The sequence below is a fragment of the Ovis aries genome, chromosome 1, assembly GCF_016772045.2.
Source record: "Ovis aries strain OAR_USU_Benz2616 breed Rambouillet chromosome 1, ARS-UI_Ramb_v3.0, whole genome shotgun sequence".
NCBI lineage: Eukaryota > Metazoa > Chordata > Mammalia > Artiodactyla > Bovidae > Ovis > Ovis aries.
The window spans coordinates 235650340-235664669 of NC_056054.1; the positions used below are offsets into that span (position 1 = coordinate 235650340).

Here is a 14330-nt window from a genome sequence, read left to right on the forward strand (position 1 = left end):
TTTGTATTTCTCTGAAAAGAGCAATTTTAAATGCACTCAATACCACAGCATGAATTTCTAAGAGACCTACTCTCAATCTCATGATGTAAATTTCTAGAATCACAAAGCCTCCATGGCATGAAATAAAACAGAAATTTTAATATCTCTATTAATAAAAATAAAATAATAATAATGACAACAAAATAACATGCAGAGTGGCAAAACCTTAGCAACCTCAAGAATTAGAGACCTACCATTTATTAAGTGTGTGGTAGGCTTTGGATATTTTATTTCACTTAATTTTCCTAAATATCTTAGGAGATACAAATTATTACAGACATTTTATAGTTGAGAAAAACTCAACCAAGACAATTGAAGTAAGTTGCCCAAGATACAGAAGTAGTAAATGGCAGAGGTAGCTTCAAACCTAAGGTATTTTGACTGCAAAGCCAATGCTCTTACACATAGTGGACCTTGGCTATTTTGCTGTTAACTGCTCAACACCAAGGGAATAGTATGAAGAATTAAGCTGTCAAAGTTTACAGAGTTTCAATTATACTATCTTTAACTGCATATAACCATCTCTAGATGTAGGCTAAATTCTGCTTTAGTCTTCTCTTTGGGAATTTCAAGTGAAATCTAGAGAAGAAAACAACATTTTAAAAAAGAGAATGCATGTAACAAAATGAATAACTAAGATTCTTTGTGTTGATTTGAAATGAGTTTAGAAAAACAATCTCTCATGCCCTATTCCGTAACTCCATGCTACCTTTTTTGTACAGTAGTGTCTTTTTTTAACTTTTTGACGAGGTCCTCAGTAAGAAATTAAATGTCCAGTGTGACCCAGGATACAAGTACATTTATATATGTTGTATATGTGAGCATGTGCGTGTGTGTGTGTCTGAAATTGAATTCACAAAGCCTTACTCACTTCCTATAGATTCTGATCTGTTCTATTATGTCAAAGAGTACCTATCATAACCCACTATACTCATTTTTGACCCAGCACTGGGTCAAGATCCACAGTTTGGAGAGCCCTGGGAGGTGGGAAGACTGTGTTAATAGGAGTGAGAAGCTTGAGTTTTTGCAAGTTCCACCTCTAACCATGAAAATTTTACTCTCAGGTGGTGACCAGGTGGGATCATCCCCCAAAACCTCCGTTTTATTCTATCATCAAGGGGTCTCCATCTTCACACAGGTGATCTCCCTTCATCCGGCAAGCAGGAAAGGCATTTTCCCCCTCAGTGCAGTACTGACTGCTCCACATGCCTCCCCCCCCCCCGCACCCCCACCCCTCCTTACCCATGTCCATTTCTAAGGGACTTCAGTGCTGTCAGCTGCTCAGCCCAGGGGCCTGACTCCATCCACAGCTGTCGTTTGGACCATCAGTCCTAGAAACCAGGCTGACTGGGGATGTTAGTCCCCACGGTCTACCCCAAAGCCACATAACCTTGCAGGGTTAAAGCAAGTAAACACAGTATTAATATTTACATGAATTTCTAGTGACATATGTTGTCTTAAATGGCCCATCCATCAGACTTCTAAACCACAACAGATCTACTTTGAATTTAGGACATGCTTTTTACATTTAGAAACAGAAACTGGGACCATATCTGGGGGCAAAATTTTAAACCTCCTGAAAAGAAAATATAAACTTTCCAGTTCATCAAAGAGAGAAATTAAACACAGTATATTTACTTGTGGAGAGAGAAGGTTCTCTGACTGCAGTCCCGAAGTGTTTTTGAAAATCCCAGGGTGCCCAAAGCTTTATGGCATATTCTTCCTAAATCAGAAAGATAATTATCTGTATAATTTCTATCTATGCACTAAACAAAACACACAAACATATGTACACAGCCACAAAACTTTACCAAAGCTGATGTTAATAAGTCAGGATTTCTGAGTGGTGAAGTCTGGATAGTAGACTTCCAATAAGGAGTTAAAACTGAGTGACAATATCTTAGGGGCTACAAGAGATCTGCATTTTTCTATCCACAGGATTTTGTAATAGGGGACTTGTCTCAGCAGACAACCAAAAAAATCCAATGAGAGACCAGTTGTGTACTTACCTTCTCCACTAAAGAAAATAAAGTAATGCTTTAAGTATGTGTCCATTCCACATACAGCTTTTCACTGCATAGCTACACACACACACACACACACACACACACACACACACACTTGGAAGAAGCAGGCAGTGTAGGCTAATAGATAAATAGAAACCACATAGGATTATTAGAATGACTATCTCCATGGATTAAAAATTACAGGAGGCATTACATTATATTAGATTATAGCTGACATTTTAAACACAGAATACTAGTATGAGAAATATGATTAAGATTGTGTTCCATATTTTATTCAAAGAATTAAGTCAAGTTCCTGTTAATAATTGAAAATAAATAATGATGATCTTGTCAATTATCTTGTACCAGCATTCTTTCTTTAACATTTCACTTTTTACAGTCCAGGCTGCATGTTAAGAGATGCCTATACTAATTCAATACATCCTATAGTATTTGCCAGCCAATACAGTGGGCTTCCCCGGTGGCTCACCAGTTAAGAATTCACCTGCAATGCAGGAGCTGCAGGAGACGCGGGTTCAGGGGGGGATCCCCTGGAGAAGGGCAAGGCAACCCACTCCAGTATTCTTGCTGGAGAATCCCATGGACAGAGGAGCCTGGCGGGCTACAGTCTAAAGGGTCACAGAAAATCAGACGACTAAAGCGACTTAGTATGCACACACATAACAGTACAAAACAGTCAAAATTTGAGGAAAGTTGCAAGTATTAATACTATAATAACACAAAAGCCATCAGACCACATTTCATAGTTTTATTGAGACTTTTTCGGTTTTCATTGCCTATGGTAGGTATAATTCTAATGACCACGATTATTCCAAAGCTCTGCTGTTATTATCAACAGCAGATACAAAGTTGGCTGCCATGCTGTGGACACACACACACACACTCCAAGTTGTACACTCCTGCATGCAAACTTATAGGAAATGTACATTCCTTTTAAAACACAATTATGCACTATTAGTCTGGAATCTGTTAGGTTACCATTGATATAGATAAACCTGAGAAAGCACAAAATGTCAAGTAACACTGTTTCCATACCAGTCATTCAGTGGCACTATTCATCACAAAGAAACCTAGTTCAATTACCTATATTAAAATCACAGATATTATAAAAATAAACATTTTTGCAAAAGCACTAACACATACTAGAGTTCAAATTCACAATTTTTGATATGTAATATATATTCCCCTTCATATTAATTTGTAATGATGTGTATAATACAATGTACAACAAAATTAAAAAAAAAACTGTAACAGGATTCAGCAGCCAAATAATATATAGATATTATTGTAAAACTTGGAATTAAAGTTATCAAATGAACAGAGAAAACATTAAAATTACTAGCAATGTTGAACTTGCTGGTAGTGTGTTACTTAGAAACTTCATCTCAAAGAAATTAAGATTATGCTATTTCACCTAAGAAGAAACACGACATAAAAACTGAAGCAGAATTGAGCAGAGTAATGGATTACATCAGCTGTCTCTTTCTCTCTCCATCTCCCTTAAGTAATTCCTTAAATGCTAATATTGTATGTATAATGCCCATCTCACCAGACTTCTAAAACACAAGTGATGTTGTTTGAATTTAGGACAAACCTTTTGCAATTAGAAATGGGAAGCTCTGACTGTATTTGGGGATACAATTCCAAACATATTGAAAAGACAGTATAAATACTTCTATAATAGTATATGAAATGTAGACAATACAGATACAGTTTGGCTAAGATATTCTGTATTTACTATTGATCCTAATGAAAGTTTGACACCAAACTGTGTCTACATAGGAAGAACCCTAAATAAAAAGATAAACGTGCAAAAGCATTTCTAGAGAAAATGTATTACGAAACAGATTTTCATATTTTAGGTTTAAAAAATCTGAAAACTCAAAACATTTCAAGATACGATATTTGAAAAGCATAATATACAGTAACTCATTTTTATGCATCATACATTATGTAAAATACAGCAATGTGACATATTAATATTATACATTGTAATAAATATAATTTACATCAGTATGTTGGAACTTTCAAGAAAGTTTTTCAATCTGTACAATGGAAGGACTGTGAGCTTCATCAATAAATACTATTATGATAGTTACAATTTGACCAGCAAAGTTAAAGCTTTACTATATCTCTAGGTACACACCTTTATTGTCATGAGTTCAATTCCAGCTGCTGTAAGCACTGACATCTCTGATATCCACAGGCAGTATAGTGCACTGCCCTGAGGAGACATCCATTTCACAATCGGTGAACTTTGTGTGAGTTTTTTCAGGACTGGCATTCAGCAGTCCTGGAAAATACAGTAGCAGATTTCATGCACCTCTGGCTGCCTGTAGTTCTCTACTACATCCCCTAAGGCCCCAACAGATGGATATCATCCAGCCCTTTTAATCCATGGAGAGTGGTCTTGACAGGGTCAAGAAGTCCCACAGCTGGCCAATGGGCAATATCAGCATTTTAACTCCAAATTCTACTCTCATGCTGTATCTCCTGGGTCTGTGTGTTTAGCATTTCAGTGCAAACACACACACTGATGTTCAATGGGTCAAAGTTGCCGACTGATGAGCCATAAAACACTTTGGCATTCAGTTTTGTAGTGTGAAATTTAGTTAATTGTTACATTCTATAATTTTAGCTTTCCTTTTTACCAAAATGCTAGCAGATTTCTGCCTTTACTGGTAAAATACCCACTCTTTATCTTAAGTCATGAATCAGACCTTCAGCCAATAGGTCACTGCTTTATCTTGACCCTCGGTATGTTTTCATCATTAGCACACTCATCCCAGAGACCACTTCGTGCCTGGAAGGGGTTAGAGAGATCATTCTTGTCACTATTAGGCAGGCAACCGCATGTCATCATTGTCCACTACGTGATGTACGATGCTAAGGAAGAAACACTGTGGAAACAGCATGTCAAGAAGTAAAAGGGCATTTCTTGTCCCTGTTTACCTCCACACTGGAGCCACACTCCAAAAGAAAGTTCCCTGGAAGCTCAATCAATGTACCTAACATATACTGTAAACCAGGCTGGGCATCTTCAGACCTAAAAGGAAGAACACTAAAGTAAATAAAATGGTGAAGGAATATTATAGAAATGTGTATCATTAGCCTTCGAGCTCAAGGATGGTACGGGCTTTGATATTTCCACTCTGGCCAATTTAGTGGTATTAATCATGTCTCACTGCACATGATATTTGACAGGGGTAACACATTCATGACATAGCTTAGTCTTTTTCTTTTAGGATTTCACAACAGACAACACTGCAGGATCCTAATCAAATGAGAACCTAGTTAACACTTCTCTTTCCTCAAAATGAGGTGTAGGTAGGATATCTGAGAGTTTTCCGCTTTATTTGGTTTATAATCCTGTGTCTTAACACTGAACATGGGAAAAAGTCGCATTCTTTAGGATGGTTAAACACAGCTTTTCAGCTTTTATTCATTGGTCTTAGTAGTTGGAGAAAGTCTAAGAAACTGAAGGGCTCACAAATCTGCAGTCCATCCAGACACTGCAAGAACTGAAGCCCAGCTCTGACTTTCTTATCGCCAGGTCCCACAGGGCGTTAAGGTTCTTGCCTTGGACACGGCCCCAAATTGCTCTACATATAAAGTGCTTTCAAACAAGTTTCCCCACCATCAGTTGCAGACTCTGATGCTGGTTTGTTGGTGTGTCTTCACCATGAGAAATTCCTTTGATATCGGATTTATTTGGTGTTGTAAATGGTCACCTCACTCATTATTCTATATATATCGGATTTGACCGTTTCAAGGGCTAGAAATGCAGCAATTCAGTATTCACTGAAAATCATTATGAAAGTTACTGAAGTATTTTATAGATTTGTCATTCCTGCCTGACAGAGGTAAAATATAAAACACTGTCCAGTAGTATTTGCTTAAACTATTATTAGTCTGATTAGTAGTTTCTACACCTCACTTTGTGGTGCTGTGGTACTTCAAGTATTTAAATTTAATTATTCATATTTCCCTTTCCCATATGTTTGGAGTTTTCCCTTCAAAAATGAGGATGTAAGACCCAGCAAAGCATTATAGCACCTCATTCTACCAACACAACACATGCAAATTCTGCCGTCTTGTTACACTGCATTCCATGTTTTCCAGCATTTGGAAGAAGTCAAAAGACAGAGAGAGAGCTTTTACAGCATAATTAATTTAAACTAAAACCCTTATTCTAAAAATATCATCTCCCCCGTCTTGGTCCCTCATTATTTGAGAATATGCTTGCAGGCTATGCATTATGGATGACTGTCAACCACTCTCCCTCCTGCCGACATCCCTCAACTTGCTAATAGCTATTCAACTTTGATCTGTAATTTACCTGTGATTTTTAACATTGTTTTTACAGATGGAAGTGAGCATTTGTACTGGAACACAAACATAATCCTTGGGCACTGCACAGCAGTGGTGCAAGTAAAAGCTCTTTGTCACAGGAAGTCTAACAGAGTTTGTGGTGTTTACAAGGAAAGTACATGCACTTAGATTATTTTGAAGGCATTTTACCTGTAAGATAATATACAGATGATACCATCCACAAACATTTAGCACCCAACACAGAGTAAGCCGTTTTCTAGAAACAATTGTGAGATAATCACTTTGGAGACTTGTAAATTCATTGACTTGATTTTTCCATTCAATTCTCCAGAGAAATTCAGCCAGCTACCACCTATGCTTATAAGATCAAAAAAAGACACCCAGCAGCAATCTGTTTATCTGCTTCTGAATGAACTGACTTTAGCATTTTGGTGTATGACTCTAATCTAAGAATGTGAAGTTTCAATTTGTTCCTACCTCAGATTATTAAAGACAATAAAGACTAGACAAATCACAAACTCAGGTTTCAGGTGGTCAGTTTTCTTGGAGAAAATATTAATATCCAAATAGCTTCAGTACTCATGTACACAGAGAAGAGTTTGCAAATTTTAAAGGCAGAAGAGAAAGTAAATATTTAAGTAGGGCAGTAGAATCTTATGTTACATACTTCTGGTTAGAAAGAAGAAGCCCTTAAGCGAAAGAAGTTAGACCAGAAGTCTAACTTCTGGTTAGAAAGCAAATCCAAGTGTGGGTGTAGGCATTTCCACTTCTATTTTATTTGTTAATTCACTGCTTTCTTGGTTTGAATTTTCTCTAAACGTACTAGAAACTGAAAGGGGAAAAAAAGCGCTTGGCTCTATGAAGCATCCTACCATGTTACAAAGTGGGTGTTTGGGGATTCCTACATCTTCACAAGCTTGTATCTCCATTCTGCTTGAACTCTGATAAAATATTGAGTGTCATGTCTTCACTCTTGGACTGCAAGTTTGCCTCACTTCTTCTGGAAGCTTTCCTGGTGGCTCGGGAGAGTCTCCTTCTGAAAGTATCTCCTGCCAAGAAATAGAGAATGGGGTCCACACAACTGTTGAGACTTGCTAGACCTCTTGTCACCTGGTAAGTGGCATACACCCTATCATTGAAAGCACACATTTCTGGGGTCTGAAAATCCAGCCGGGCCCTCAAATTCATTGTTTTCATCACGTGGAAAGGGATGTAAGACACAGCAAAAACAGTCAGTACAATAATCACCAGGTAAATGGATTTCCTCCTCAGAGGCGAATTGTCCAGGTCTTTGTAAATCAGAGCTCTCACAATTAATCCGTAACAGCCCAAAATCAGCACCAAGGGGACACAGAACATGGCCACGGTCGTGCACATACTGTAGATGAAGTAGCTTCGCAGGTACTCGTCTGAGGTGGTGTCATAGCAGGTGATGGTTTTGTTTTTCCGGATCCCGGTGCCAGAGTAGAAGAGGATGGGGGAGATGCCCACCACCACGATGAGCCACACCAGCACGCTAATATAGACCGCGTTCTTCTTCTTGAGCCTACCCAGGGACTTGAGCGGGTACACCACGCCGCTGTACCGGTGCGCGCTAATGCAGGTCAGGAATAAGATGCTGCCATAGAGGTTCACGTGGAAGATGAACCTCTGCAGCTTGCACATGGCATCCCCGAAGATCCAGTCGGTCTTATTGAAGTAGTAGAAGATGAGCGCCGGCAGAGTCAGCACGTACAAGAAGTCTGCCAGGGCCAAGTTGAACATGTACACGGAGATGCCGCTCCACGGCTTCATGTGGAAGACGAACATCCAGATGGCCACGCTGTTGCCCAGGAAGCCGATAATGAACACCAAGATGTAGACAGCTGGCAGGTAGTAGAACTGGAAGCCGGTCTTGGTCAGCGCGCATTTGAACGGGCTGGCGACGGCGGCGGTGGAAGTCACTGTGCTGTTTCCCCAGGGCGAACCAGGGTCGGCCAGGAAGGCAGTGTCCGTCCCGTTGGGGACCGCCGGCCACAGCACCTCGGTCATTCTCTCCTCCCCGACTTAGGCGGCGGTTCCAAGGGACAAGCGGCGGCAGGAGGGCGGCGGCGGCGGCGAGGGGCGCAGCGAGCATCGGAAAGGCGGGCGAGCAGACGGGAGCGGGAGCCGGGGATCCCTGCGGGAGGGGGCGCGCGGGGGCTCGCCCACGCCAGCTCCGGCCCCGCGTTCGCCGCGGGCCATGAAATCCGCCCCGAGCGGCGACCGAACCCGGCTGGCCGGTGGACCAGCAACTTCCCCGTCCGGCCGGCAACGCCGAGGTTACACAACAGGGCGCTCAGGACACCGCAGCCGACAACTTTCCGACTGCGCTTTCCCGAGGGACCGAGGGTTCGCGCGGGAGAGCGCGCCGGGGGGCTCGGTGAGGTTGAGCCAAATTCGCCGGGCTGGGCTCCGGCGTGGGGAGGGCGCGCCCCAGCCTCCTTCCCCCGAAAATCAACTTCGTTTGGGCATCTTCCTTCTCCCTACCTTGCAAGCCAGCAGCTCGGGTCTAGGGTCCGCGCCCTGCTGCCCTCAGCTTCTGGGGGCCATCGGAGCGCGCGTGGCCACAGACTCGTGCGCTTCTGGATCGCGTCCGGCTCGCAGTCTGGGTGATCTCGCAGGCTTTTCTAGAGACCTGCTCAGTCTGGAGCGCAGGCGGCCGGAGGGCGAGCCAGGCTCCCCGCGAGGGTGGGCGGAGTTTGGGCGCCGGGCGAGTCCGCGCGCCGCTGGGAGGAGAGGGGCGTGCCTCCGTGCAGCCCGCCCGGCCGCCTGCCCGTGCTTTCCAGGGTGTTCTCTCCGGGCGGGAGACGTCTTCAGGGAGGACTGGTCTTCGCAGTGGGCCGGGGCGCTCAGCTTCTGTCCCGGAGCCACTACCGGAGTTGGTGGAGGACGCGGGGCGCACTCGGTCAGGGTCAGGGCTAGGGCTGGCTGCCGAGAAGCGACTGGCCCGCCAGCGTTCCTTGGCTCTTCCGCCGGCTATCTTCGGCAAAGTGAAGTTGCTGACACACAGGAAACCCCTCTGACCGCTCAGAGCCTTCTGCCTAACACCCTGGAGCCGACCGAAGGAGACTGAAGTCTCCAGGGCCTTCAAGAACCACGCCAGGTGTTTGCATGTTTCAGGCAGCCTGCAGTCCCCAGCTGGGAACGCCCTGGCATTGCGGCGCTCCGCGCTTTAATGAGACCGGATTCCTGGCGCTTGCAGAAACCTGCTACTCCCAGAAAGGTTTCAAAGGCGGGAGGAAGGGTGTGGAGGGAGATGGGGAGCATCTCTTTCTGTCCTCCAAGTCTGTCTTTCCCCTTTTATTTTCGTATTGTTTTTCTTAATTAACGAAATGCTAACGAATCGACCTCCTTGTTAACATCAGCTTGCACATTTCTAAAAGGGCTTTGTAAAAATATTATTAGTTGAACCTTGACGTTGCTTCAGCACAATTTAACTTGTTACCTACCACCTACCTACTCACTACGCAGGGTCCCCAAATCTTCCTGTTCAGTACGTTTAAATAAAGAACAAAGGCTGCAATAAAGAATAATTAGAAACATATTGTTCGGGAAATAACGACTATTAAATACAACTTTACATAGATACATGTGAAGACATATGGTGGCTCAGGTGGTAAAGAATCTGCCTGCAATGCGGAAGACCGTGGTTTGATCCCTGGGTCAGAAGATCACCTGGATAAGTGAATGGCAACTCACTCCAGTATTCTTGGGGGTAGAATTACATAGACAGAGGAGCCTGATGGGCTGCATACAATCCATGGGGTCGCAAAAGTCAGGCACGACTGAGTGACTAACACACACACACACGCACGAAGACAATTTTAACTCCAAAGTGATTAAGGTGTGGTTGGGGGTTTTATTACCAGTCCTGTTTCTTTAGGTTAAAGCGATTAGTCATAAGTGTCTCTGGTAAGTACTCTAAAATACTAGTTGAGGCTTCCTTAAATACACTTAGTCAAAAACTGGTTTTCCCGGCTTCAATGTATCAAATTTTAAAGCAGTGTACTTCAGAATTGTAACTAAATAAGTGTGATTGGAAAATAAATAAATTACTAATTATTAAGGGACTTATGGGCCTTCCCTGGTGCCTCAGTAAAGAATCTGCCTGCACTATGGGAGACCTAGGTTCAATCCCTGGATTGTGAAGATCCCCTGGAGGAAGGCATGGCAACCCACTCCAGTATTTTTGCCTGAAGAATCCCAATGGACAGAGGAGTCTGGCAGGCTACAGTTCATATGGTTGCAGAGTCAGACATGACTGAGCAACTAAGCTCAGGACAGCACAGCAGGAGGACATATTTGGGCTTCCCACGTGGCTCTAGTGGTAAAGAACCTGCCTACCAATGCAGGAGACGTGAGATCTGGGTTTGATCCCTGGGTGGAGAAGATCCCCTAGAGAAGGGCATGGTAACCCACTCCAGTATTCTTGCCTAGAGAATCCCATGGACAGAGGAGCCTGGCTGGCTACAGTCCATAGGGTCACATGGAGTCAGCCACGACTGAAGTGACTCAGCACGCATGCATGCAAGGGACATATCTAAATGGGCCCACACAGGGATGGAACCTAGCAATCTTTGACAATTTGCTAATTAACAATATGCTTTATCAGAAATAGTCACAAAGTCTTTTCTCTTTGAAGAAAAAAATCATCCAAAAAGAAAATATCTGTAAAATACATACCATAAAGATTTCTTTCTGATCCCAAATGTTGCAGGATAATGTACTCCTAAAAAAATACTCCTGGCTTTGGTATCACAAAGGAAAATTCCCAGCAAGGACCAGACAGTCCTTTTGAGGGACACACGTAGAAAAGATCATAAACAAACACATGGCATTGTGAGCAACTCATTGTTTTGAGTTGTGGTCAATAAAACAGCATGAGAACAAATGATACAACTAAAGTCAGCTCCAAGGGCACGGGTGATATTTTGAAAACAAGTCTGAATTGAAATGAATGCTATAGGCCTCAGTTTTCTCATCTATGAAATAAGGGAGTTGACTTTGATATTTTTTCCATTCATATATGATTCTAGAATTCTGAGCCTTAACATGTAACATTTTTTGTATTGTTTTATTAGGATGATACTAACTGGGATGGATTTTCTATTCAGAGAGAGGGAAGCAGAGGAAAGCATTAACAGTTCCACTGGTATTCAATAGGTCCTAACTCCTGGCTCTTGAGCATTTTTCATTTGCAACAAAAGCAATATGTAACCCCATTCAGAAGTCTGTTGCAAAGCATTAACTCATAATGTGAATGTTTGGAAATGTACACTTAAGTCTAAGTAACATTACATACTCTCAGAAAACTTGACACTTGATTAGGAGTTTGGAGAAGAGAGTTGTCCTAAGTGCACCACAGGCTTTTTACAATAAGGTAAAAAGGTTAATTTTGTAAACACTGCTTTTGCACTCTACATGTTTCACTACAGATTTATGATACATTTAAGTTATATTTTAAATCAAAATTGTGTCTTTGGGGAATAATTTATATGTATTCAGCTATTATTTGTTGACTATGATAACTTTCTATTTGTAATACATTGGACTAAATTTAATAAATAAAAAATAAAATACCATCTAAAACTCAATAACATGTCAGCATTTACTGATGCTTAAATATCAATTATAAATACCTTAAAAGTATGAAAAGAATATTTCATATCTTTAAGTGATTATCTAAAATATTTTGTATTAATTTTTTATTTGATTAATAATGCAGGTGCCTGACTTTAGGAGATTAACAATTTAGTTGGAAAAGCAAAGAACGTACTGAGCTGACCATAATAACATATAACAATAGCATAATAAATAACTCTTTCCCGTATCCTCAGCACTATGCACACTGCTGAGTCCTTTAATCCTTAACCTCAGTTGCTCAGTCATGTCTGACTCTATACAACCCCATGGACTGTAGCCTGCCAGGCTCCTCTGTCCATGGGATTCTCCAGGCAAGAATACTGGAGTGATTGCCATTCTCTTCTCCAGGGGATCTTCTCAACCCAGGGATTGAATCCAGGTCTCCTGCATTGCAGGTAGACTCTTTACCACCTGAGCCACCATCAATACAATCCTTAACATATCCTATGGTAAATGATAATCGTATCCTTATTTATGAGTTGTGAAATGAAGGCACAGAGAGGTTAAGTAACTCATTCATAGTCACACAGTAGAAACTGAGATTTAAACTTAAGCCATCTATCCCTAAAGCTCACACATATGACCACGATTCTATGATAAAATACACATTCATACAGGGCAATGATAGGAAAATTAACTGTTAGTGGCCACTACTAAAAAAGATTGAGTACAGAAATGTTTTTCCCAGAAGTCTTCTATCAAAGAGAGAACATTTTTAGCCAGATTGAAGTCTGGTACTTGAAGATACTGATAGTCAAAAGAGTATTTCAGAAGCTTCCCAAATGTTCTGCTCTACTCAGGCTTTTTAAAAATAGCCAACAATTTATATATAATTTGCAAAGGACAGACAATTTTAGGGAAGTCAGATCTGTTCAGTTTCAGACTCGTAAACAAAAAGGCTACCCTTCTTGCCTTTACAAAAATTCTAGTAACTATCTTCAGGAAGGCTCATCTTTCTCTCTCTCTCTCTCTCTTTTTTTTAATTTGGTTGCATGACATAGCATGTAGGATCTTAAATCCCCAACTAGGAATTGAATCCAGGCCAGTGAAAGTGCAGAGTCCTAATCACTGGACAACTAAAAAATTCTCTCTCTTTTTTTAAAAGTCACAAAAAAGTCAACAATTATTGAGGATGGAAAGATTACTGAAAAAATTTGAATCAAGAGCTACAAGCAAACTTCTGAGAAACATAGAATGTGAAAGATGGCAGTGTGAGAGAAAGGAGAGCCAATGTGTGGGCCAACTGTTAGGATTTTGCAGGTGAGAGAGAATGAGACCAGGATTTGGGAGATAAGGGGATCCTTTGAGAAAAGCTTCCAAGTATAATAACTAAGATGTGATAACTTCTGAGATACATGTTAAGAAAGTGAGGTGACTCTTCTTTTCCCTAAAAAGAATATAGGAAGAAAGCAACAAGATGCCCAAGGAATTCACAGCTGATGTCCTCCAGTGAGGTAGAGAAGGTGAGAGGGCTAAGATGGAGCCGAAGTGGAAAAAGCACACAGAGAAAGGGAAAAGGTGGTCCTGGTGCTGCAAGGGCCCAGCTGCTCCAAAAATGGTGCACTTGTCATGGATCCAATCAGTAGGCTTCTGAAAGTGATTTCATTAAGAATCACATCAAGGGTACAGGGCAAAGAATAGGAGACAGCCTGGTTGCTCCAGGGTTAGAATAAATAGGAGGAGAGGAGAGTGAGGGACCAGGCAGAGGAAAGGGAGAGGGGAAAGAAGAGGGAGGAAGGAGAGGGAAGTGCAGGAGGGGAAACACCAGGTGTGTGGCGGAGAAAAGAAAGCAAGTTGCTTGCACAGAACTTGGAATGGGCCTTTGGAAATCTCACTGAGCATTGCTTTCCAATTATTTAAGGGTGGCTATGCAGAGTACATCATGAGAAATGCTGGACTGGAAGAAACACAAGCTGGAATCAAGATTGCCGGGAGAAATATCAATAACCTCAGATATGCAGATGACAACACCCTTATGGCAGAAAGTGAAGAGGAACTAAAAAGCCTCTTGATGAAAGTGAAAGAGGAGAGTGAGAAAGTTGGCTTAAAGCTCAACATTCAGAAAATGAAGATCATGGCATCCGGTCCCATCACTTCATGGGAAATAGATGGGAAACAGTGGAAACAGTGTCAGACTTTATTTTGGGAGGCTCCAAAATCACTGCAGATGGTGACTACAGCCATGAAATTAAAAGATGCTTACTCCTTGGAAGAAAAGTTATGACCAACCTAGGTAGCATATTCAAAAGCAGACACATTACTTTGCTT

The 14330-nt window shown here is 41.7% G+C and overlaps 1 protein-coding gene across 1 annotated transcript; it reads right to left on the reverse strand.

Moving 5' to 3' along the window:
• Window positions 1–2800: 2800 nt before the first annotated feature.
• P2RY1 (purinergic receptor P2Y1) lies at window positions 2801–9065 on the reverse strand. The gene is made up of 2 exons (XM_004003238.5): window positions 7271–9065; window positions 2801–5112 (listed from the first exon to the last, which is right to left on the reverse strand). The coding sequence occupies exon 1, from the start codon at window positions 8427–8429 to the stop codon at window positions 7308–7310; it is 1122 nt and encodes a 373-aa protein (XP_004003287.1). The 5' UTR covers window positions 8430–9065; the 3' UTR covers window positions 2801–5112; window positions 7271–7307.
• Between the last annotated feature and the right edge of the window lie 5265 nt (window positions 9066–14330).